The 25,805-nt window shown below is 38.4% G+C and overlaps 1 protein-coding gene and 1 long non-coding RNA gene across 2 annotated transcripts; both read right to left on the bottom strand.

Moving 5' to 3' along the window:
• Positions 1-8,831: 8,831 nt before the first annotated feature.
• LOC134215450 (uncharacterized) lies at positions 8,832-9,360 on the bottom strand. Its single transcript, XR_009980169.1, has 3 exons — positions 9,145-9,360; positions 8,992-9,084; positions 8,832-8,919 (listed from the first exon to the last, which is right to left on the bottom strand). It is a non-coding gene; the product is annotated as an uncharacterized LOC134215450 (long non-coding RNA).
• A 3,707-nt stretch (positions 9,361-13,067) lies between these two features.
• LOC134215449 (hepatitis A virus cellular receptor 1-like) lies at positions 13,068-24,870 on the bottom strand. The gene is made up of 2 exons (XM_062694638.1): positions 24,783-24,870; positions 13,068-14,380 (listed from the first exon to the last, which is right to left on the bottom strand). Exons 1-2 carry the CDS (start codon positions 24,783-24,785, stop codon positions 13,250-13,252), a joined length of 1,134 nt encoding a protein of 377 aa, XP_062550622.1. The 5' UTR covers positions 24,786-24,870; the 3' UTR covers positions 13,068-13,249.
• Between the last annotated feature and the right edge of the window lie 935 nt (positions 24,871-25,805).

Raw genomic sequence — 25,805 nt, 5'->3', positions numbered from 1 at the left:
CATCGTCAAATATTCTACTAACAACCCGTGACTCAAGACACTCATTTGGATCACTTTGAAAAGTGATTTTTGACGTTTTTTTGAAGATTGGTCCTTCTGTGCGGCCCCCTGGATTTGTCATGCTGAAATCAAGAATGAACAATTTAGTCTTCTTCATGATTTCAAAAAGTATCAAAAACCATCCAAACTAAATCCAATCCAAATCCAATCTAATCCAAATCCAATCCAAATCAAATCCAAATTCAATCCAAATCCAATCCAAATCCAATCCAAATCCAATCCAGATCCAATCCAAATCCAATCCAAATCCAATCCAGATCCAATCCAAATCCAATCCAAATCCAATCATAATCCAATCCAAATCCAATTTAAATCCAATCCAAATTCAATCCTAATCCAATCGAAATTAAATCCAATCAATATCCAATCCAAATCCAATTTAAATTAAAAAAACAATGCAAATCCGATCTTTATCCAACTTAAATCCAAATCCAATATTAAAAATAGGGTCAGAGAGGGTAGTATATTCTATAATCGAGTGCGCTGACTTGCAGATGCAGTTAGTTCAATTTGAACATGAAGACACAATTGTGGCTTTAGGGGTGTGCCGAACACCTGCCGATACCCTATCGTATTTTCTTTCAATTAAAGTGAATTTTCTATGATGCGGGTATTGACCACCCAACATGGTTATTAACAGGGTTTGCAGAAATCGATTTCAATAGATAACGAACAACGATAAAAGAGAGGAAAAAACCTCTTCGAATCGAACAAGATCATATTTTTTTCGCTATGTAATGCATCATTAAAACCGGTGCCCCCCAGCCCCCCCCCCACCCCTAATTGGGGCTTATTAAAATAAATTTATCATGGGTTGTTGCCCCCCGAATCAGCTCATTATCGTAACAGCTACCGAAAAACTTCTCTCACAGTATGCTACCTATCCAGAGTATATACAGACATGATAAGTGAGAGTTTCTCTCACCCCCCTGGCGTCCTATACTATCACAAGGGGTTTGACAATAGCCACCATGTCCACGGACGGTAGCTCATTACCGTCCGTTGTTATTGTACGAAAATAAACATCATGTGTTTTGTTTACTATTTGTTTTGGTTAAATCTGAAAATTGTTTTCAAAATAATTTGCAAGATTTACATCATTGACCATGGGAATTATGTTATTTGATGATAAAATATAATAAACTTACGAATTGGAGGGAATCTACAGGTGAAATTAAACGCTACAAGAAATCATATTTCGTAGCTTGTTCTCCCGCTCCGAATCAAACAAAAGATATTATTATTATTTATACTGTGACGAGCATCACAGTTGAAATGGTCCGGGGATGCAAATCGAACAACATTCATTAGTGAAAATGAAATGAAATAAATGGTGTGCTGAAAGATGTTTCTCTCATTCATCTTTGGATTCAAACCCTGGTTATTAGATCTTGTGTTGACTGGATTGAAGAATAAACTTTCCTTCGATGGGACTCGAACCCACGACTCTCAGTACGCTAGACTGATGCTTTTAACAAACTAAGCTACGAAGGATCTCCGTCGACCTTCGCAACTTAGCGGCTACTGAATTAGCACGAGATTCCCAAATTGAACGCATAGTCGAAGCACTCACAATCCATTTGTGAAACCTACGCTTCCATATGTGGAAGGAAAGTGGTTACCTCCAATACACATATGTATCTACACTCTAGTACATATTTACATCGGAGTTCTTTCCTTTATTAGATCTTATTTTTACAATGAGTTGAGTTCTGCATCCATGTAAGTAAAACCACAGGACATAATTTGAAATCAACCACGAAACCACTAAATAATCCCCGGTATTCTTGCCTGACATGTGTTTGACTATAAACTGGACAAACATCTCGTTTCACCACATTCTGTTTGTTATGCTGCTGTAGTATCAACATCGTTTAGGTACCTCTTCCTGTGCTATTTTAGCACTGTAACATTCCTGTCCGTGACCGTGGCAGACCAATTTGATTCATGTCACCTCAGGAAAAAGATGGACACTGATATGGGAGGGAAGCAAACATTAATAACAACCTGAACAAAAAAAGGAATCCGCTGGAAATGAATTCGCTGCCCGCAGACGATAATGGCGCTCGGTTCTGACAGGACAGAGTAACACATGGAGCTGGTTCCGTGATGAAAACCTGTTGGTATTTGCATGCTCGATGTAAGATTCGGTCACTCTTGGCCAACGGGTCCGGATAGAATACAAGCGGAAACAAATAGGTGAGTACATATCTCACAGATTTTTTGTTCGGTTCTTGTTTGGGACCGTTGACATCAAGTTGTAAGCAAAAAGAAATTTGATTGTAACACTTTTGTTTTTATTTTCAGGGGATGTGTCCCGGGACAGCTATTTGTCCTGATATCTGAAGCATCAACGGATTCGGTACAGTTTCCCGTATCGCGATAGGTTGTATGAATTCGACTTTTAAGCAACTTATCAATTCGTTTTATGAGTATTTAGCACTGGTACGTTGGTGGTTGACAATTTGACATCGTGATAACTTCTTTTACTATAACGTCAGAGTGTATGTAATTAAGAGTGGCGACACTGTCAGAATTGGAACAAAATTCATCTGTCATTCCCATACAAAATCGCGTTCTAAACGAGCAGGAGACCTGTCAAATGCGGCACATGTCGCCACTCTTAATTACATACACTCTGTATAACGTGATAGCTAAGTCTTCTTTGCAGTTCGTCTGCATTTTTTGATATTGTAGCGTTCATAAAAAATCTACTCCGCAACGAAAAATAAGCGCCAGAAAGTCGCCTAAGAATAACATACCTCCAGAGAAAAGCAACTTTGATATTGAAAAAAATGGTTGCCACATGTAGGCTGACCAGATCATTTCGGTTAAAAAACGTATCAAAGGAGCTTGCAAAACGTAACATGTCAAAAAGCCTAAAAAATGATAAAATTAAAAAGCTGTGAAAATTTCAAAATTTATAAACTTAATTTTCATTTTCCGTGTAAGAAATTAGATATATTTTAGAATAAATCGTGCACCACCATAACCTTCTATTGTATTTAGTTAGTTGTGGAAAAATACTAAACTACAAATATTTCACTCTTCAAAGGACAAAAACACGAAGGAAAAGAAAATTACGCCTCTACCCATATTTAAAAAAAATTGGGAATTTTGAAATTTTATTCTAATCTACTCTTAGGCATGCATTAAGGATTTTATTATTGATCAATATCAAATACTTTTTTAATTCTGAATAATTGAAAATAACAAACAATATTCGAAGTACCCTGCCTAAGGCCGGCTTGGGCGTTAGAAGGCTAAGAAAAAGTAGTTTTAAGAAAAAATGTCAAAAGACAAAAGCGAAAGAGCAATAGGGTGGGATTATTGATTTCTCGTTCTAAATCCCCTTTTCATCCCTTTTCAAATCTGCGGATAAGAATAACAAGAATCTCAACAAGGAAAAAACATTAGTTAAATGTAATTTTCATTATTTCCATGAATATGGCTGGCGCATGAGAATAAATGTCAAATTTAATCAATTCACAGTCCTTTTTGATCGAAATTGATTTAAATGACGCTAAAAGTAGCCTCACACCTCGGGAATCTTGTCCATTGATTTTGTTCCCATGTGCTCCCAAAAAAAGCGGGACTCATGCAATTTCGTCGCGAAAAGTTAAAAAATCCTGGTCAATTTATAATCTGGTTTACAGCTCGGACTCTCGGAGATTTCTACCGGATTGAATTTCTAATTATTCATAACGGAATCCCATGAACTAGCCTTAAAGTACGTGGAGACCTTAAATCTAGACTTTAATCCGATCAAATTTTCCCTACAGGGTGCGGCAGAAAATAATGCGAAAATGTTTAAACTTGAATATTGGGTTGATTCGAGTAGCTAGTAACTACTTCTTGTTGAAAGTGTATTTGTTTATGTTTACTTTCAAATGGTTTAAAATGTGACTCGTTCAAAAAGATTACTTTTTTTGTTGAAGAAGAAAAAAAATATAATCCTTTTCTCCGACGCGAAAAGCTTTTCAGCATCGATGCTGACGCCAACGATTGCACGGACCAATTCATTTCACCGAAGAAAATTGTGGATGTTCTGGAGAAAATCATGTTTAAATTCCAAACCAATCCGACTGATGTAATGATGTTTGGCTTGGTGGCCACAACGGTTTGAAACTGCCGCCTGTTTTCATTTATGTTGGGTTTAAAATCAATACCGAATTATTTATCGGTATTTTAAAGGACCAAGGCTTCTCTGGGTGATGGCCAAATTCTCCGATGATCTTAACGTTGTCCTACGGCAGAAGAACAAAATGAAATGTTGGTTGAAAGTTTTGTGCCCCCCTAGCAGTCCGGATCTTAATCCGCTGTGTTATACGATTGGGCGTATATTGAAGCACGAGCCTGCAAATCATCGCACCCTTGTGTGAAGACCCTAACATGCACACGACAGTCGATGTCGGAGGACTAGACTAGGTTCGAAAAGGGTGTTTTAGCTCCGGCGTCGTCTTGAAGATATTATTAATAAAAATAGAGCACACATTCATTCACAATTTGCTTGAAAGGGCCTTATAATGTATGGTATCCCCCCGCTTATCCGGACCTCGCTAGTTCGCTGACTCGTTAGTCCGGATCTCGCTAATTTGGAATTTTCCGGATTAAAAAGTATCAACACCCATTTAAACACATTATGCTGTCAGTTTTCAAATTTGTCCTGTGATTTTGTTTTGGTTAATTTGTTTGGATCTGATAGTTCGGCCATACATTTGTCGGATCAGCGGGGGAATACTTTAACTGAACTCGAATGTTTATATTATTGCTTGGAGCAGTTCAAATGGAATTTGTAAGAAATAGAACCAATTTTCGCATTATATTCTGCCGCACCCTGTAGGTTTGAAACGGCTTTAAGCTCGACTTTGTTCAGCTGATTTACAAATTATTTTTTCTTGTCGTCGTTTTTTTACAGTGGGTGATTTAGAAACCTTTAGAATTAAGGGAATGATTGAAAATTAACTTAATCTGATAATTTGAATTTCTGTCCCTGCGCTTGATTTTATGGACGTTGAGGCGTGACCTAATTTTCAGGAAATACTTGCCTACCAAGTTACTAATTCCGTTCAATTCACTGACGAAATTGGTCAAATTTTAATACCTCCGGAATAAGCGGAAAAAAAATCATAGCATCTCACACTTTTTTATGGGAGATTTCTTTGTTGAGAGATGAGCCAGCCGAGGGACGCAAAAGAAGAACACTTTTTATGTGTGATCAATGAAAAAACGGGACAAATTGAGGATTTTTTAGATAACGGCGAGACAGCACAAAAAGGTCTAAAAAACGAGAGTGTCCCGTTAAATACGGTACGTATGGTCAGCCTATGACCTGGTGGATTCTGGTCATGAATGCTTTTATATTACGTGGATAGCAATGGAGGTCACATTTCCATTATTCGCAAAAAAATACGGCCACGCCAGCGAGTGGAGAAGCTTTTTCATAGATGGGTCAAAATTGGAAGACTCCACTGGCTTCGGCATTTTCAACGAGGTGGCGCAAAACGGAACACTTGCATGTAAATTAAGGCTTAACGATGCATGGTGGTGGTTTGGTTGATGTTTATAAACCTGATTTGATTGAACGAAAATCTTTCGGGTGAGATGGAAGAACGAGCCATTGTTGATTTTCAGTGAAAATCAAAGGATTTTTCTCAATCTTTGTGGTGCATCTTGATAATGAATATCTAATATTGCATTGTAATTGTGATAATTGCTCAGAAATGTCATACAAAAGATTATATGATTGATTTTGTGAGGTAGGCCATTTTGCCCCATTGGTGGCGAGCTTGGTGGTGTAGTGGCTATCGCTTCTGCCTTATAAGCACGAGGTCGTGGGTTCAATTGCAGGCTCGTCCCTTTGTATTTCTATCTTAGTTCTTTCTGGGTTTCACGTTCTACCAAAACGTTTCCTACTGTTATAACCTCCCACACATACCAAAAACCTCCCGTGGCACCTATGAGAGGTCGTAGAGTTCTCTGCATCTTTCTTAAGTAGGTGTCCAATAAACCATCCTTCCCCTTCCTCAGCATTCGCAAGGACGTGGCCAGGACAGATCTCGACTATTGCATTGCTTCCATCTAAGAGTTAGTGATTAGTCCCAAATCAATATCTGTGGTTACGGATGAAAGTGATACTACTCTCATACAATATTATTGGCTTGTACCACCTACGAATTTGTGCAAACTGCTAAATGCTAATGCTAATGCTAGGCCATTTTGCCCCATTGGTGCGTTTTGCTCTGTTCATCCCTATCTCCTGACCATTTTTCATCTTCTCCGACAGTCGACATCTGCACAGACCGGTCATTCACAATCATCATGGCTTGACGCTATTTTTTGCAATGACAAAAATTGCATCTTTCATCTGGTGTATAGCCCAAAGGGAAGCGTGCCAGTCGAATAGCGCTAGGCTTGCTGGGGAGGGCTTCGGTTCAATGCTCGTCTTCGGCCAAGTTTTTTGTAAGTAAATAAGGTTGGCGATGTGTATAAATAATCGTTTTTCGACGGAAGATTACAAATAGATTCTATGTAGGCACAAATACATACCTATTTCTATTTTTCTCTCGACCATAGACCTAATGCAATGGTATATTGATTTAATGCAATCTGTGCATGGGCCTCATTTTTCGGAAGGGTTTTTTTTATTTCTTCGAGATGTTCTTTGTATTGTACATAAGAAATCCTTCGAAAGTTCCATGGGAAAATATATAAAAAAGAAAAGCGTCGTCGACCAAATGTCATTTTAGAACAAATGACTTTGGCTTAGTTGGACTTCGGTCAAAGGGTGTGCTCGGTCAAACTACATATTCGGCCCAACAACTTTCGGTCTTTCTCTGTAGTTCGCACGTGATGATGTAGGAATCATTCTACAGAAGTTCGTCTGAATCTTCAAAATTTGCACGGAAAAGAGTGCGTGTTTTTTCTCTTGTTTTGGACAGCAGAACGATCGCGCAACCTGCCAAAATATTGTGTTCTGCATTGAGCGGCCGGTTATTTTTTTTTATTCCTTTATTTATTTGGTAGGCACTCTGTGTTACTTAACCGCTACTGTGCCGAGATCTACTGTGGTATTCTGTAGCCAGAATCCACACAGAATCTATTTTTAGATATTTCCATTATTCATTGTTGTTGCACTCTAACTTTCACCCTGAGACGAGACCTGCAAAGATGCTGCTTCTTTTCTCTTGTTTTGACACTTGTTCTTCTTTTCATCACAGTTGACCATCGAGTTTCAACTGTTTACTTGACTGTTTCACCTAAGCCCCAGGTGGACCCTTCTGAGCACAATAAAAGTGTATCCAATTCACGAAATAGTTAATTAATTTTTATAAGGATTTTTATACCGGGAACAAAACACAGGTTTATTACTGATTATTAACAAGCTAAACGGAAGGTTTGGAATACTCGTTAAAGTAAAAAAGGCTTGGTAAAACAAAAATGATGTGGAATATTTTATTTGGGATACCAATACTTTCACTCAAAAAGCTGCTGGTTGCACCTGACAGTTCGTGACAGCAGTTGACTGGCAGCAGCTGAAGTTACATTTTTTCCTCTTTGCAGGTCTCGTCTCAGCTTTCACCTACTCAGTGACTGAGTCAAATTGTATTGCCGTCTCTTTTCTTCCCACGGAAATTTTACTCAATTTCCGTCAAAAGCAGGATTACTCATAGTTTTGAGTTGTCCTGCTTTTGACGGAAATTGAGTAAAATTTCCGTGGGATAGAAAGAGAGAGCAATACAATTTTACTCAGTCACTGGGGTAGGTGAAAGTTAGCGTGTGTCGTTGCTGGTCCATCTCGTCGTGAGTCCATTGTGTTCGTTTTGTCCATGTCGTGTATCCAATGATCGTTGCATTGTCCGGTTGCTATATATCCGGGTAACGTTGGAGGAATGCCTCCGATAAGAACAAGGTGTCAGTCGTCATCAGGCAGCCGTGACGGTGAGGCGTGCACCCCAATACGCCACCGCATAGGCTGAGCATCCGGCGACTGACGAGGGTTTTGGTGGAGGGGCTGGGAATCGAACCCATGACCATTCGCTTGAAAGGCGAACGTGTAGCCAACTACGCTACGGGACCCCCCATATAGCGGCCGGTTATAAAATTAATCAGTTCAGTACGCGTTTTCTCTTGTTTCGGGCAGCAGTTGACTGGCAGCAGATGAAGAGAAAGGGATTTTTTTTCTTGTCCTATCGTGTTTCTCCAGTAGCTCTGCCGGCCGGTCGTCGAAGTTTAGTTTTGCTTTGTGCGGGAAGCGAAACGATCGGCCGGTCACCGAAATTTTGTTCTGCTTTGTGCAGGTACACGGAGAAAAAAAAATGGTAAACTCAACCATAATCTAGCTTATTTCAACTAATATCTTAGGTTGAATTGGAACCAAACAAAATTTTGGTTTGATTTGACCAAGGTGATAGTTGAAACAGACTAAAACACTATGTTATTATTTTCGCATCTTTTTAGTACATTCAACCAACATTTAGTTTGTTTTTACCAATCTGTTGGTTGTTTTATTTTGACAGTTCATCAAACAACCTAAATTATTGGTTGTTTCTAGCCAAAAGTTTAGCTGAATACAACCAAATACCAGCCTGTAACAATGCAAAATAATTGTTTGGTTCAAACAGATATTTTGTTTGATTCTACAAATGTTTCCATGCTGTTCCCCTTGCCTCTCCATTTAAATTGAATTCGTTTTCCAAAGTGAAATAAAGACAAATCATGTTTACAATTAATCATTTTATTTATTTTCAATAATGCTTGAATGTTTTATACTTTAGCGAACCCAAATATTGTTTCCGGTTTGATAAGGAAGTATGCTATAGTTCCGGTCGAATATGTCTATGTTTATCGATGCCCCTCCTTGAATTGGAAACAAAAAGGAAAACAAACGATTAATTTAAGGATGCTTACTTTAGTATTTCGTATTCTTACCGCGACTAGTATCAGAAGAGATATTACTAGTACATAAACCAAACCAGGTGTGACGGCCATTACCGAAGCAATATACCTGTATACTTATTATACCTGCAAACATGATTATCATAAGATGGTAATGAATTAGTTCTAGAGCAATGTTATACTTACAATTTGGAAAAATCCGAAGGAAAACTGCAATCACGCCTAAATCAATTTTTTCCCGAGGTTTGGTGCTTCCGAGTAGATCGTTATGTTTTTTTCTTTATATTTTTATCACATCAGTAGTCAGGCAGAAAACTCACTGACAATTGAACAAATTAAAAGTTTAGTTTGTTCTAAACTCAGTTTTTGTTTGTTTTCAAAGTTTACAAAGATGGAGTTTGAATCAACTTATTCTTCACGCTAAATCAACCTAATATTTTATGTTGGTATCAAGCTATCACAAGAGAAACAAATAAACTAATTATTGGTTAATAAAAACTAAATTTTAGATTAATTCAACAACAAAAAAAGGTTTGAAACAACCAAAATCAATGTGGTAATGACATATTTTTTCAGGTAGAATTAACCCAAAAAGAAACTTAATTTCAAACAAAAAGGTTGGTTTGCATTTACAAATTAACATTTAGAAACAACCAAAATTGTAGTTTGAAAAACAACCAAAATTATGGTTGATTCAAACTAACCCGATTATTCTCCGTGTAGGTAAGTTAATCAGAAATGAAAATTTAGTTCGCATTCAGCTGTGTAGTGCGGTCGATAATTAAAATAATTAGCGTTCGTTCGATTGTTTTAAATTAAACTACACGCTATACACGGCAGACCGTTTACCAAAAGGAACCCTGCCACACTCCCTACCCCATATATTCAACATCCCAGTGATTGCTTGTGGAAGTGCAGATGACTCGTCGGCTTCTATCAAAGCGAGTATCACGTCAACAATTCCCTTCCTATTCCTAAATTGACCTGCATTCGGACACGGCTGGCGCCGGTATTGCTTATATTTGGGTCACCAGTTCTTACACAATGTTAGTCCCAAACTTCATCTGTTGTGATTAATTATTTTAGAGCGTCTTAGGGGAAATGCTACAAGGTTAAAAGACTATTATTCTTCCATTTACTTCCACTATTAACTTTTTATGTATCAACAAGCAGATACGTATTTTGTTTCCTACTTGGAAACTTCTTCAGTGTTTGTTATCGACTACAAACACTGATAACAAACACTGAAGAAGTTTCCAAGTAGGAAACGAAATATGTATCTGCTTGTTGATACATAAAAAGTTAATAGTGGAAGTAAATGGAAGAATAATAGTCTTTTAACCTTTCATCTGTTGGTTCTCTGTGTAATTACAACTGACCTGGCAATAATGGAGTAGCAACCGTGGGCTGTCAATCATACTCATGCTCATCTTCGAAATTTACACGGAAAATTCTGCGGACTTTTTCAAATGTAAATTGGCGTAGTAAAATACAGGTCAGCGACGTGATAAATTTTAAACGACGCACATAGGAGTAAATAAGCCAATTCTTGGCCAAACTATTTTTTGTGGTTATTTGCGCCTGATATTCCTAGGACGAAGTAATAATTGCCAATTATGCAGGAAAATGCAATTTTTTGGCTAAATCTATCCACCTAACAGTGTAAAACCAGATAAAAATGTCACAATACATATGTTTTCAAATAAACCCTCGCGTTTTATGTAAAATCTCTTGCTTTCGCTACGCGAACGGTTCTAAAATTGCTATATTCCACAAAGTAGCAAGATACCCGTAGTTAAAGCTCTATCCTTAAATGGATTTTCTATCATTTACATAGGAAAAACACATTTAACTTATTTTAACCCATTACTAAAGATCCCAAAAGAAAAATGGTTGTATAAATTCGCATGCATAAAAGTAAACACTGTTTTTTGCTTGAACACTCTTTTGTCCTTAACCTTAAAAATTAGGGTCTGAAAAGGTGAAGCCTGTAGTGAAAAATATAAATCACCTGTATTTCATATACCGTGGCTTGAAACAACAACGATTACCATGTCCGAGTCGAAGCCCACAAAATATCATAGCTAGCCTTGACGAAACTATCATAATATGGCACCGTTCATAAATTATGATCACTTCAATGAAAACGAGTTCATCCTAAATCTAGGTAGTAACAGCTTTCTCTACAATGCAGAATTTATAGATAAGCGATTTCAATATAAGGTTTTCAAAAGATATCATCGCAACTCATGGGAGGCCAATTATTCTATTTGTGTCTTGACAAAATCCATGCTAAACAGCATGCTTTTTACTTTTTTTCTTTGGATTCGTTATATGTGGTAATTTACGAACAAATGTAAAAAATTTTGTTTAAAATGATGAAAAATCGCATTTTATTCAAATAGCTCTGAATCTGATTTGCGGACGTTTGCGGACAAGTTTTCACGTGGAATGCTTAGTCCATATCTTGAAGTTACACCCAAGTGATTTATCTTTGCCGGATCTTGCCGTATAGATTAACTTTTCCTCTAAAGAAAAACATAAAAAATAGAAAAAAATAGTGATTTTTAAGTGGTCATCACCTGAAACATAATATTTATAATTTCACCATGAACATGAACAACATGGAGACATACAACTGTAATCTACTTATTGTGTACTAATAATAGCTTGTTGATAACATTTATGTTGTGTAAAAATCAGATTTTCCAAATAATCCACAAATAAAGTAGATAAAATCCATTCCAATACCTCATTTTTGATCCATAATTATATTTTTGCCTTTCTCGTATACTAAGTATACGTAAAGGCTATAATTTCACTCCAAAACCAAACTTTTGATAGAAGGCTCGGAGACCCATAGTGTTATATACCAATCGACTCAGCTCGACGAATTGAGGTGATGTCTGTTTGTGTGTATGTATGTATGTGTGTGTGTATGTGTGTATGTGTACAAATTTTGTAGACACACTTTTGGAACTAAGCATTACTCGATTCACTCGCAACAAGTTGCGTTCAACGAAGAATGCGGTCCCATTGTTTGCTATTGAAAATTAGCCCGATCGGACATTGCGTTTCGGAATTATTGAAAAATCATTGTTTTTTCCCAAGGGTCCCCCCTTGGAAAAAAAATTTCAAAACCGAAAAAAAATTTTTTTTTCAAGAATGGTGGGAATGCATAGTAATTAATGCAAAAACATGCAAAAAGAAAGAAAATATGCGATCTATCCCCCTAAAGTGCTTTTTTGACCTTTCCTATGTGATTTTTTCAGTACATTTTACGATGCACGAGAAAGGCATCATCGCCGCTAGGTGGATTAATCTGGGTTTTTTACTTAATTTTGGGTCATTTCTAAAATTGCCATAGTATGCAGAATGTTTTTAAGTATCTAAAAAAAATATAAGAATGTATAAATGTTGAAAAAAAAATTTTGGGTTTTGTCCACGAATTTGTTCTAGTTACTCTTCTGTGCGACGGCGTGCCAAAAACTGTCAGCAGTGGCGCACATCTCTAGGTGTATGGATCGCTATCGGAAGACATTTTGGTTGAGTAATATTACTGGAATAGGCGAATAAACCACTAATTTCGTGCACACCTTGAAAATGCCAGCATGTAGGATAATAACCCAGTGAAAATGTTCTCCGATAGCGATCCGACGAACACAAGAAAGCGAGGTGCTCAATGTACAGCGAGCAAGGTTGCTCAATCAGGAGGACGTATTTTGGAGAAGACTTTTATGTACTACAAAGACTCTTCCGGTCGTAGCCTGAATAAATCAACGGTAATCAAACCTTAAAATGGGACGGTACAAACTCGTCTAATGACAAGTCAAGACGTTCCACTAAAAAGCTCAAAATAATTTTCTTAACAAACAAAACTTGCCCAACACACAGATAATATGTGTGAAATTCAATCAAACTTGAAGTTCTTATTTCAATTTGAAATTGATGGGAATGACACTAAACCTCAAGCATATTGTTCAGATGACTTTCATATATTTACGCTTTGGTTTTTCAATGCTTCTCATAAGATGCCTTTCTAATACGTTTTACTGCGAAGACGATTGTTACTTTCAGTTACTGCAAACCATAAATAAAACTCAATTGCATTATATTTGTTTTACATCGATCGTTTTATTTCGTTTTTTATATTATTTGAAATTCTTACGAAGCGTTACTTTCAAAGCAGAAAATTATATTTCCCTGCTGTTCTGCTAACAACGGTTTCATTTACAGTCATATAGTTGAGTATCACTTGTCAAGTTAGTAGAAATTAAATATATTTTCAAGACTAGTAGACGTCATTATACCTAGGCTGATTGACATTGTACTGCTCGTTTTGGTACTGAGGCTGATAGTTGGCGTAAGCCGCTGGAAGATAGGCATTCGTTGGTTTACAGATGGTACTGGTCACCGCTGGCAGTGTGATTGTTTTTGTAATGTACTGTGGAACAGGGGTGGTCACGGTGTTGGTAATCGTATTCGTAATGATCTGCGTATCATGCTGGGTCGATGTTTTGGTCAGAGTTTGAGTTCTGGTCTGCGGTGGTTGAGTAATGGTGCTATAACTGGTTTGCGTGATCGGTGGTGGGGGTGGCAACGTTGAAGTAATTGTGTTTGTGATTGTGCGGTAGACGGGAGATGGTGTAGTGATTATAGAGGTCGAGGTTGTTGTAACAGGAGGCAAAGTCGTTGTTTTTACAACCGTTTGGGCAGGAAGTGTACGTGTAATCGCTGGAAGAGTGACAGTCGAGATCTGAATAACAGGAGTAGTTGTGGTAATATACGATGTGCTGAAGCTGGTAACCGGAGGTAAAGTTTGTGTTTCAGTTCTAGTCACTGGTGGCAGAGTGATAGTTGGCCCAGGAACAGTGACAGAACTCGTGATTCTAGTCACAACAGGTACGGTTTGTGTATAAACGCTAGTCTGCACTCTAGTAACAGGTGGTTGCGTAATGGTATTAGTTATTGTTTGGGCTGGAAGCACTATCGGAGGCTGGGTTATCGTTACTACGTCCCTTATAGTTGAGTACACTGGAGAGGGCTTAACTAGGGTAGAAACGAGGGTTAATAACACTGGTGGTTGAGTGACAGTATTGTAGATTGTCTCAGGTGGAGGAGGAGGTAGAGTTTGGATCACAGTACTGGTACTTGTCACAGTGTTGTAAATAGGAACAGTTTCAGTGTAGTATTCGGTATGTGTGATTAGTTCTGGAACATATTGAGTGATCGCTGGAGCTTGAATAGTGATAGTTTGATAATCTACTCTTGATACAGTTGAGGTGATGTATTGCGTATCGTATTGCAGTTGGCATGACGGTTTAGGATATTCATATCCACCAAACTGCGCACGTGCTACATATCCATTATACTGCGACCGAGCTGAAGTCACTAGAGCTGCCAAAAATAATAGCAAGATCTCCTGAAAGAAAAATAAAACAAACAATAACAGATTATTCCTCTAAGAAAACAAGGTTCTTCCATCAACATGACTTATGTTGGAAAATCTTATTATAAGTTTTAGTCGGCAAAACATACTTTTGCATATAAACAATAAAGACGGATCCATAAAAAAATGAAAAACGATCCATAAATAACATCTGAATGTTCCTTAAAATGCTACCATAAATCCATAAAACAGTTCAGGAGATTCCATAAAGAATAATTTTTTGATCCATAACTAAGCTAAAATTTAGCAATTAATAGGGAAATATGTTCCATTAACATGGTCAAGAAAAACAATACAATTCTTGCTATTTTCCCATAAACATATGACAAATGATCCATAGATCTTTGGAAAATGATCCACAAAAAACTATATTTTGATCCATAAAACTTCAAATTTGCGCATTTTTTCGTGATGATGATCCATAATTTCAGTAATATGATCCATAATTTTAGTCATATGATCCATAATTCTGGCCATCTGATCCATAACTTTGTTCAAATGATTCATAGTTTTGGTGATGTGATCCATAAACTTTGATAAATGATCCAAAGATTTTATAAAATGTGTGGACCAATTAATATAGTTTCATTGGCCTTCTTTCCAAGCATTATGGATCACATTATCAAAATTATGGATCATATGACCAAAATTATAGATCATATTACTAAAATTATGGATCATCAACACGATAAAAAATGCGCAAATTTGAAATTTTATGGATCAAAATATAGCTTTTATGGATCATTTTTCAAAGTTTTATGGATCATAAAAATATTCTTTATGGAATCTCCCAAACTGTTTTATGGATTTATGGTATGAAACATTCAGATGTTATTTATGGATCGTTTTTCTTTTTTTATATGGATCGTTTTTGCACATTGAACGGTGCAAAGTAAGGGCTGCCGATTTAGTCATCTATACAATGCTCGCGAAAAATCTCGCTTGATATTCATGCAGAGCTACATCGTTTACCTCATTTGCATTTGCATAACTCAATTACATGTTTAAAAACCCAATTCTCAGTACCCAAACAATCTGCAGGACAAAATGAATTCAGGAGAAACTCAATGCGGCTCCCCAGCGGCAGCATTCCGGATTTCGAGCTGGAAGATCATGTGTGGTTAACAAATTTAAAGAATCTCATTATTTGACTGCCAGGTGGAAGCAACAATTCGAGACTTTGTTGAATAGTGGAAGTGACGGTGCACCGGCGAACAGAGTAAATATTAGCGACGATGGACAAGTTGTGGAGTTGCCTACACTAGATGAGGATAGAAAAGCTATGAAAGAGCTGAAAAACAATAAGACTACGGGGAAGGATCAGCTCCCGGTTGAACTTCTCAGACATGGAAGTGAGCAGCTTTATGAAGTTCTGCACCATATTATGTCGAAAATATGGGAAGACGAGGAATTGCCTGCTGAACTGGTTGGACGGCCTCATTTGCCCTCTCTTTAAGAAAGGGCTCGGACTGAAAAGCGCCGATTTCCGAGGACTAACCCTCCTTAATTCGACGTACAAAATTATGTCCCGTATTCTGTTCAACAGATTGAGACCGCTTGATGAGTCCTTCGTCGGCGAATACCAAGCGTGTTTTCGTGAGGGCTGATCAACGACGGATCAAATGTTTACCCTGAGACAAATCCTTGATAAATTTCGGGAGTACAACTTGCAGACACATCATCTGTTTATTAATTTCAAACCGGCGCGCCGCGTATGATTCAGTGAAACGGAATGAATTATGGAAAATTATGCTTGAACATGGTTTTCCGGCGAAACTGATACAGCTGATTCGTATAACGTTGGATCGAAATCAAGTGTAAGGGTTGCGGATGGAATATCGACATCATTTGCTACCTTAGATGGATTAAAGCAGGGTGTTGCACTCTCGAATCTACTGTTGAATACTGCACTCGAGAGAGCTGGTGTGTAAAGAAGCAGTACCATTACCACAAGATCGCCTATGCTCCTGGGATTTGCGGACGATATCGATATTATCAGGATTGATCGCCGTGCCGTGGAAGAGGCTTTTAAGAGAGAGACAGCGAGGATTGGACTCACGATCAATACCAGCAAAACGAAGTACATGGTCGCTGGCAATCAACGTGAGTTCATTAGTGGTGTGGTAGCGAAATGGTGCTGGATGGTGAAAAATTTGAAGTGGTAGAAGAATATGTGTATCTTGGAACATTAGTGACGTGCGATAATGATGTTACCCGGCGAGGTGAAAAGGCATATTGCAGCTGCAAATAGGGCTTATTACGGACTTCGTAACCAGCTTAAGTCCCGTAGTCTGTAAACGAAAACAAAATTCGCACTGTATACTACTCTAATTCTTCCGGTGGCTTTATACGGAAATGAAACACTTTATTTAATTATATCTTATCTAGATTGCTTTGAGAATGGGTCGTGTGTAGGGGATAGGCTCTCTTTGTTCACGCTCTCTTTCGCTTGCACATAAGCTAGTATTGCATATTTTGCCACATTTTTACTTCAGATCGCTAGACAAAGCTATAATCTTTAGATTTTTGCCAAGAAATCTGAAGTAAACTTTAATATACATCTGTAATAATCGAAAGAGAATGAACGCAAAGAGATACGCGTTTCTCCAGTAAGCAGAGCGATCGGCTGGTCACCGAAATTTTGTTCTACTTTGTACCGGTGAGTAAGGTAATCAGAAAGTGAAAATTTAGTTCGCATCCAGTTGTGTAGAGCGGTCGATAATCAAAATAATTAGCGTTCGTTCGATTGTTTTTGTTTTAATACAAACTACACGCTATCCACGGCAGACCGTTTACCAAAACGAACCTTGCCACATTCCCTACCACATATATCCAACATCTCAGTGATTTCTCGTGGAAGTGCAGATGACTCATCGGCTTCTATCTAAGCGAGTATCACGTCAACAATTTCCTACCTATTCCTCAATTGACCTGCATTCGGACACGGCCGGCGCTGGTATTGCTTATTTTTGGGTCTTGAGTTCTTACACATTGAAGATGATGTTAGTCCCAAACTTCATCTGATGGTTCTCTGTGTAATTACAGCCTACTTGGCAATAACAGAGTAGCAACCGTGGACGGTCAATCATGCTCATGCTCATGCTCGAATTTTTGAAGTCAAAATTGTTCTAGAAACTTATTCACCGCATAAAAATACAGCATTCAACTACTAAATCATAACAATAATTTCAATTGTTAGAAGCAAACTCGAGATTTACGAATAAAATCTCACATTTTTCACGCCAAAACATTTCGCAAGGTTGCAAAAGTGGCAGCCAAATCAATTCCCATTCAAAACAAAAGCTTCAAAACTTTCTACTACAAGTGTTTTTATTTGTATCTCGTTATATCCTCGTCAGATATTTGTTATTGAAAAATAACTATTTTTCTACATGTTTAAATCATTCTTTGGCATAAGATAAATTTTTATGGATAACAAATCAATCTTAATTACTATGTCTGAAACTCGATTCATGCATATTAGATTGGCCCAGCCTAGTATGGGGAGAAAAAATAAGTCATCGGATTCTACGGGGCACCCTCCAGGATTTTGCCTTTAGATAAGAAAATCATTCTCTGAAAATTTCAGCCTGATCGGTTATTGCATAAGCTGGCGCAATTGATTTGAAGTTAATATGGGGGTTTCGGCCGAAATATAGGTATGGAAAAATACACCTCTGTTACTATTTCGTACAGGAAATTGGATGGAAGAGCCCGATTGAGCCCAGATTTGGAGGAAATGAAGTTAACATGCCCATGAACAATTCGACATAAAATTCTACTATTACTAAATAAACTTTAAATCAGTTTTTTGCTGATTTATTTGGAGTTGGGTTGAGCACACACCGCCATAGATGACCATAAGCACCCGTCTCTCGAATACTCCGAGTGCTTGCAAGTCCTCCTCGTGCATTGTCCATGTTTCATGTCCGTAGAGGATTACCGGTCGCACCAGCGTCTTGTACATGGCACATTTTGTGCGGTAGCGAAGCTTTTGACGTAGGACTTACGTCTTTATTTACTATACTGGGTGTCATTTAGATTTTTAAAAATCGAGAGCGTTACGCTGAAAGGGAAGATTTCGAACGTTACTAACGCCTTTATCTTTCGATGGATTTTTAAGATTTATATATCAATCGACTCAGACACTCTCCAGCAATTTGCCTATTTCATTGAAACTTAAGATTATTAACGATAAGCTATTGAAAAATTTCAATTTTTGCAAAGCCAGCAAAAATTTTATATGTAGCCAATCCCGTGTATTCCTAACATGGACATCAGAATGCGGTATGTCTACCGCAAAATTTTCTTGGTGTATAAAAGAAGCAGTGCCTGCCGTGTGCGAGTCATTACAATTTGTGACAGCAGCGCTTACTGACGTGTTTTTTGCTCGCGCATTTTTCGTTTCGTTCGCTGTATTTACCTACACAACATGCAGTCGCCAGCGGTAGAACCGGTGTGTCTGCAAATATGCATGAAAGAAGTGGGCGCATTTTTTGTCATTCTATCCTTGATGATGGTCGGATGCAGGGCCAGTGGTGTCGGTTGCTATGGATGCAATCGCCCATCGCATCGCTCGAAGTTCACGGCTAGAGGCCGATGATGGCTGAGGCAGCGAGGGCAGCGGTGGTGGATGAAGAAGAATAAAATTAGAGAGATTTGGTCTGCTCATCCACGAAAAGTGATTGGTTTCATAATCCACATGATCCCGGGATGGGTATGAGTCATGGCATATGACGGACCATATGTTAAGTTGTGCTTGATATTAATAACGACACGTACATTAAAACATTGTTATAATATAACAGTTCTTTCCCCAGCAAAAAATCAACTTCACTGATAAAAATAAAAAGTTGATTAAAGTAATTACTTTCATTTATTCGCAGAAGGCAATTAGTAATTGCACAATCAACAATAGTGTTAATATCCATTTTAGATTAGATAATTTTGCTGTATTACATGTGAATGTTATAAAAAAGACCGTAAAAAATAATTTCCAGAAGAATATTTCAATAAACATTATGTTATTCTTTGTTTTTCATTTTCTGAGAATTTATTTTATTAAACTTGACGCAGACTCGAAGTTTGAAATCAAAACATTCAATAATTTTTCGTTGACGTATTAGCAGTACCTCCTCTATTTTAGTAGAGTTACTGCTCCTTGACCTGTTTCTTATTGTTGTGATTTTTTCAGCAGTAAGCACGTATGTTAGCGAAAAGAAGCAACGAAATTGGTGCTGTATTTCTTTGTTTGGAAAATGGGACAGTTTCCTATATAGTACATTTAGCATAGCACAAGTCTGAAAATTTTATTAATAGAATTTTTAAACTTCAAATACTACACGCAAAAAAAAGCGTTCCCGAATTCGTGAACCAGCAAAAATACACCGTGATTTAATTCATGAATTCGGGAACACCAGTCACGTTTTCCAGAACGTCCCAGAAAACGTGGTTGTGTTCCCGAATCCGTGGCTGTTGTTCACGAAAAAATACACCGTGAACTTGTTAGTTCACGAATTCATGAACGCTTTTTTTTTGCGTGTACCTTCAATAAGAAATCTATAAATGCCCTACATTTGCTGGAGTTAATGAGGGCTTAATAGTTAGAAACAAAGAAATTCTTATTATGTACTTAATTATTAGTTTTATTTCCAGAACTTGTCGTTTCCAATGTCAATACCTGTGATCAAACTCCATAGATCCAAAAGTTAGAAGTTAAATGTAAATACGTTACGATTATACAAGTCCTACGTCTACTCGCGGTTATGTTAAAAACATTATCCATTGCTCGTTTTTTAACGCAGTTTCTTCTGGAGCCCGTAGTAGGCCCGACATCTTCAGATGATGCGCCTTCGTATTTCATGGATAACATTGTTATCAGCCGTTAGCAAGGATTCAAGGTAGACGAATTCCTCGAACACCTCGAAGGTGTCCCGGTCTATCGTAACACTGCTTCCCAGGCGGATCCTGTCGCGCTCGGTTCCACCCACAAGCATGTACTTTGTCTTCGATGCATTCACCACCAGTCCAACTTTTGTTGCGTTTCAGGCGAGTGTACAGTTCTGCCACCTTTGCAAATGTTCGGCTGACAATGTCCATGTCATCCGCGAAACAAATAAATTGACTGGATCTGTTGAAAATTGTACCCCGGCTCTCCTCTTGATACCTTCAAGCGCAATGTTGAACAACAGGCACGAAAGTCCATCCCCTTGTTTTAGTCCCCGGCGTGATTCGAACGAACTGGAGTGTTCGCCCGAAATCTTCACACAGTTTTGCAGGCCATCCACCGTTGCTTTGATCAGTCTGGTAAACTTCTCAGGGAAGCTGTTCTCGTCTATAATTTTCCATAGCTCTACGCGGTCTATATTGTCGTATGCCGCCTTGAAATCAATAAACAGGTGGTGCGTTGGGACCTGGTATTCACGACATTTTTGAAGGATGTGCCGTACAGTGAAGATCTGGTTCGTTGTCGAGCGGCCGTCAACGAAGCCGGCATGATAACTTCCCACGAACTCGTTCACTAATGGTGACAGACGACGGAAGTTGATCTGGAATATCACTTTGTAGGCGGCATTAAGGATGGTGATCGCTCGAAAGTTCTCACACTCTAGGGGTGGCATTGCGCGTCTCGATTCGAACGAAATTTTATCGAGTCGAACATGTTTGGCATTACGGCTTGCGATTCGATCTCGAAAACGATTTATCGTTCGAGAATGCCTGGGGAGGTACAAAAATGATGAGATATTTTGGCATTATGGATACTCGACAGCACACTGGAAAACGACTCAAGTAGAATGAAAAACTATACCATTGATACCAATGATACCATTCTTGGCAGCTGCTTTATTCGTCTTTAGCTATTGGATCGCATCCTTAACTTCCCTCAAGGTGGGTGCTGGTTGGCTTCCATCGTCCGCTGAACTGCCGTGGCCATCTCCTCCGCTGCCTTGACTTTCACTGCCTGTACTCTCAGCGCCATTCAAATGTTCCTCGTAGTGCTGCTTCCACCTTTCGATCACGTTCGTCCGTCAAGATGCTCCCATCCTTATCTCTGCACATTTCGGCTCGCGGCACGAAGCCTTTACGGGATGTGTTGAGCTTCTGATAGATCTTGCGTGTTTCTTGAGAACGGAACCATCACCTCGCACTCCGCTTCTTCCAGGCGGCGTTTCTTCTCCTGAAAAAGCGGGTCTGCTGCCTCCGCTTCCGTCTATAACGTTCCACGTTCTGCCGAGTACCTAGCAGCAGCGCGACCGCCCACGCTGCGTCCTTCTCCTCCAGAATCCGTCTGCACTCTTCGTCGAACCAATCGTTCCGTCGACTTCGTCCCACATACCTGACGTTGTTCTTCGCTGTGAGTGCATGATTTGTTTCGGATAGCAGAACGATCGCGCGATCTGCCGAAATATTGTGTTCTGCATTGCGCGGCCGGCAAGGATGTTAACGATCATTCAGTAATTTGCGTTCGATCATTTAGTAGTTTGTCAATAACACATTCCAGAAGCTGAATTTCAAAATATGTTGTATGGTGGACTTCCAGTGCGAAAGTTTTTCTACAACTCTGCCTAATTGTTCGTTGTTTGAATTTCACTAGTAACGGAGTTATAGCTATAGTTTCAGTAACTTAGACTAAATGATAACAAAATTCCAATCATTTAGTTAAAGTTACTGCAACTAGCGCTCTAACTCCGTTATTTGTTGAATTCTAATAACGAACCGTTAGGCAAAGTTGTAGGAAAACCTTCGCACTAGAAGTCCATCATACAACATATTTTGAAACTCAGCTTCTGGAATGTGTTATTGACAAACTACTAAATGATCGAACGCAAATTACTGAATGATCGTTAACATCCTTGGCGGCCGGAAATAAAATCAGTTCAGTGCGTGTTTTCTCGTGTTTCAGATTCTCCAGTAAGTAGAGCGATCGGCCGGTCGTCGAAATTTTGTTCTGCTTTGTGTGGGTGAGTAAGTTAAGAAAGTGAAAATTTAGTTCGCATCCGTGTAGTGCGGTCGATAATATTTGGCGTTTTTCGATTGTTTTTGTTTTAAATCAAACTACACGCTATACACGGCAGACCGTTTACCAGATCTTACACATTGAAGATGATGTTAGTCCCAAACTTCATCTATTGGTTCTCTGTGTAATAACAGCTGGCCTGGCAATAACGGAGTAGCAACCGTGGGCGGTCAATCATGCTCATGCTCATGCTCATTCTCTCATACCTGACGCTGTTCTTCGCTACGTCGTTAATGGCTGCTTTAACTGTATTTCAGCAGTCCTCAAGAGGGGCCCCATCGAGCTCGCCTTCTTCCGGCAACGCTGCTTCAGTCGCTCTAGGTCGTACCGCGACGGTTGTCGGTAGCGAACATTGTTGATGACGGATAGTTCTGGGTGCAGTTTAACCATCACCAGATAGAGGTCAGAGTCGATGTTAGCGTCACGATATGCGTAATCAGCTTAAATTGTATGTTGGGGTTGTCCTGCATAATGCGAAAACGCGCGTTGTGAACTGCTCATGCGAAATTCCAATACAAATCTTTATTTTAGTTTTTCACGATTTACTCAACTTTACCTACTAATGATTTTCACATGAGAATATCTATCCATGTAAAACCAATCTATGTATGCATGAAGGTTCGCTAACTATACTTTTGAACCACTTGGCCGATTTCAACCAAATTTGGTACACACATTCTCTATCATCAGGCTAATTTAACAAAGGGGCGGGAGGCCATTTGGAAAAGGGGGAGGGTTGGCTGGTAGGGGTTTTGTTCAAAAATGAACTCTCATCTCTCAGGACTGATTTCAACCGAATTTTTTACATATATTCACTATGGGGAGCCGATCATATTGGAGGATAATTTGGGAATGGGGAAGGGGTCTGGAGGGAAGGGTATTGTTCAGAAAACGACCACTTCACAGTAACTTCTGAACCCCTGGACCGATTTTAACCAAATTTGGTACACACATTCTCTATCCTAAGGCGAAGATAACAAAGGGGGTGCAATGGTCATTGGGAAAAGGGGGATGGCAAGGGAGAATGGGTTGTTTTTAGAAAACGAGCACTTCTGTGTAACTCCCTTCCATACGCGGTAGATCTACCTCTGTGGGTTTCGTGCTACAGCAATGGACATTTTAATTGCATAATTTACTTTTCAGTCCCTAGCAAAGCCAAGGGAACATATAGCTAGTATCATATAAAGAAGATAGATAACAGATAGCAGCTAGTTCAACTCTAGGTCAAAATTTGAAAAGGCGGTAACAGTCAAAATTTAATCTTTCCAGTTCTTTGTCTATGTATATAAGTAGCTTCGTATGTACACGAGGAATCGGAAAGAATAAATTTTGTCTGTTACGCCCTATTCAAATGTTGATCTAGAACTGAGAGTTGAGTTTATGTATTTGCGTGTATCAAATTAGGGGGTCAACCACAAAGGGGTGTAGGTGACAAAAACATAGTTTTGAGGAAAATGAGAGTAAAGTTATTCAATATTTTTCGTTTTTTTTACAAATCTTATGAAAGTTCATAAAAACCTAATTTCTGTAAATTTTCACATTTTTTACAAATAACGTACAAAAAAAACACCAACATATTCCAGACGTGAATGACCGTTACGGGTAAAAGCGCCAAAAAAAAAAAAATTTTAAAAAGTAAATAAAATTTAAAAAAATACCAACATATTGCCGATCAAATCATTTTTGCTATAGTCCACTCAAATTTAACCAAAATGTTACTTACACCCCTCGGCTAGCCTCTCGAATATTTATATGAAAATTTAAATCATAAATAATTTTCATCTATATATGCCTGCCATTGCATGAATACGTATTTTGTGTGGCAAATACAATTGATACACTATTCCCAAACGATTATGTAGATCCCACATCGAGGAATTATAAGATTCATCTAATACCATTTATTTGCACTGGTTTTCATTATCTTTTGATTGATTATGCATTTCGCAATCTAGTTTATTTATTATTTATTCCATTTGTAAATTTTAAAAATTAAGCAGCTCTTCACTTAGTCTCGCTCCGATATCCATAGTTTAATATCACACACCCACACGAATCAAAGTCACAAAGAATATTCCCAAGGATGTTACTGAGTAGTTGCATCTTTATTTTGTGCAGCACTATGAAACCTTTCAACAGTCATATTTTGTTATTTTTCCTTTTTCTTTTGAGAAAAATAATTTTTATACGTCAGAATCACTGAAGACTTCCATGTTGAACCAATCATTGTATACCACTATTTTTAAATCACATTGAAATTATGACAGCATTGAACATTGTTGATTTTCACTGATATCACTTCCTTCCACAGTTTAATGCACTTGTTATGCATTTTGTTTGCTACTTTTGCACACTCACCATTTCAAGGCAATTTTAGTTTTTCGTCGAATTTTCGCACTGCACTATATCCTCATTCAAGTTAATTATCACTTCAAATCAATTCGAGTATCTGCATGCGTCCTTCAGCTGGTGCCACGTGCGTCTGGATGTTGCTCCTATCGTGGTCGGCGACACGAAGTTCTTGCCATCGATCTCCAACGATGGCTAACTTATAAATCTATACTAAAGCCTCGGTTGACACCGGGGCCTTATTTATATCTAATCGTTCTAGAAAAACAAAAGTATATGAAAATATATAAAGCTGATTCAGATCACCAATTTCTGGTGATATAAAGAATAAGACTGCTCAGCAGTGTGAAATGACCCTAGCGATCTGCATGCACATCGCAATGTGCTAATTTTATCACCACATTTGATAGCCATGAAATGCAATATAGTGAACGCTGATTGATACGCATTTTTGCAAGTTGTTGCATGCTGCATTGTATTGACCACGTCAATGGAGTGCAAATCTTTTCACTACTACCGGAAAAGGTAACATAACAAATCTTTACTTCTGTGGGCAATTTTTCTTGCGCTGTTCTTTTTTTGGTAAGAAGCCGAAAATCTCTCAAGAACCTTAATTTTTCAGCATGCCAAAACACCCACTTTCATTTGCCCGGGAATATAAACGAACCACTATATACAAGTCACTAACTATAAGGAATCAGGGGTCGAGTGAGAGGAGATGAAATCTCGAGACAATTCTAATTTACGATGGATGGTATTCCAAACAGATTAGTCGTTCTCTGAACTCACAGCTATGCATAGAAGCGTGCTGAACTTTATGCAAATTTTGCTTTTTCTAAAATTGGTACTGTCCAGAATCTTTATTTTCACTTTATTGTTTTCGAAGAACGTCTGGAGTGACTACAAATCCAGTTCCCCAATTTTTCTTCGGGCTGGTTTTGTAGTTCGGTTCAATGCACTGTCTGGGAGAAAATCCAAAGATTGAGAGAACACGTTTGGATAAGAAAAAATATTTCAGTTAGTTGGGATGTC

The sequence above is a fragment of the Armigeres subalbatus genome, chromosome 2 (genome assembly GCF_024139115.2).
Source record: "Armigeres subalbatus isolate Guangzhou_Male chromosome 2, GZ_Asu_2, whole genome shotgun sequence".
NCBI classification, from domain to species: Eukaryota; Metazoa; Arthropoda; class Insecta; order Diptera; family Culicidae; genus Armigeres; species Armigeres subalbatus.
Note: the sequence above shows the minus strand (reverse complement) of the source record. Positions and strands in the feature narration are given on the sequence as shown.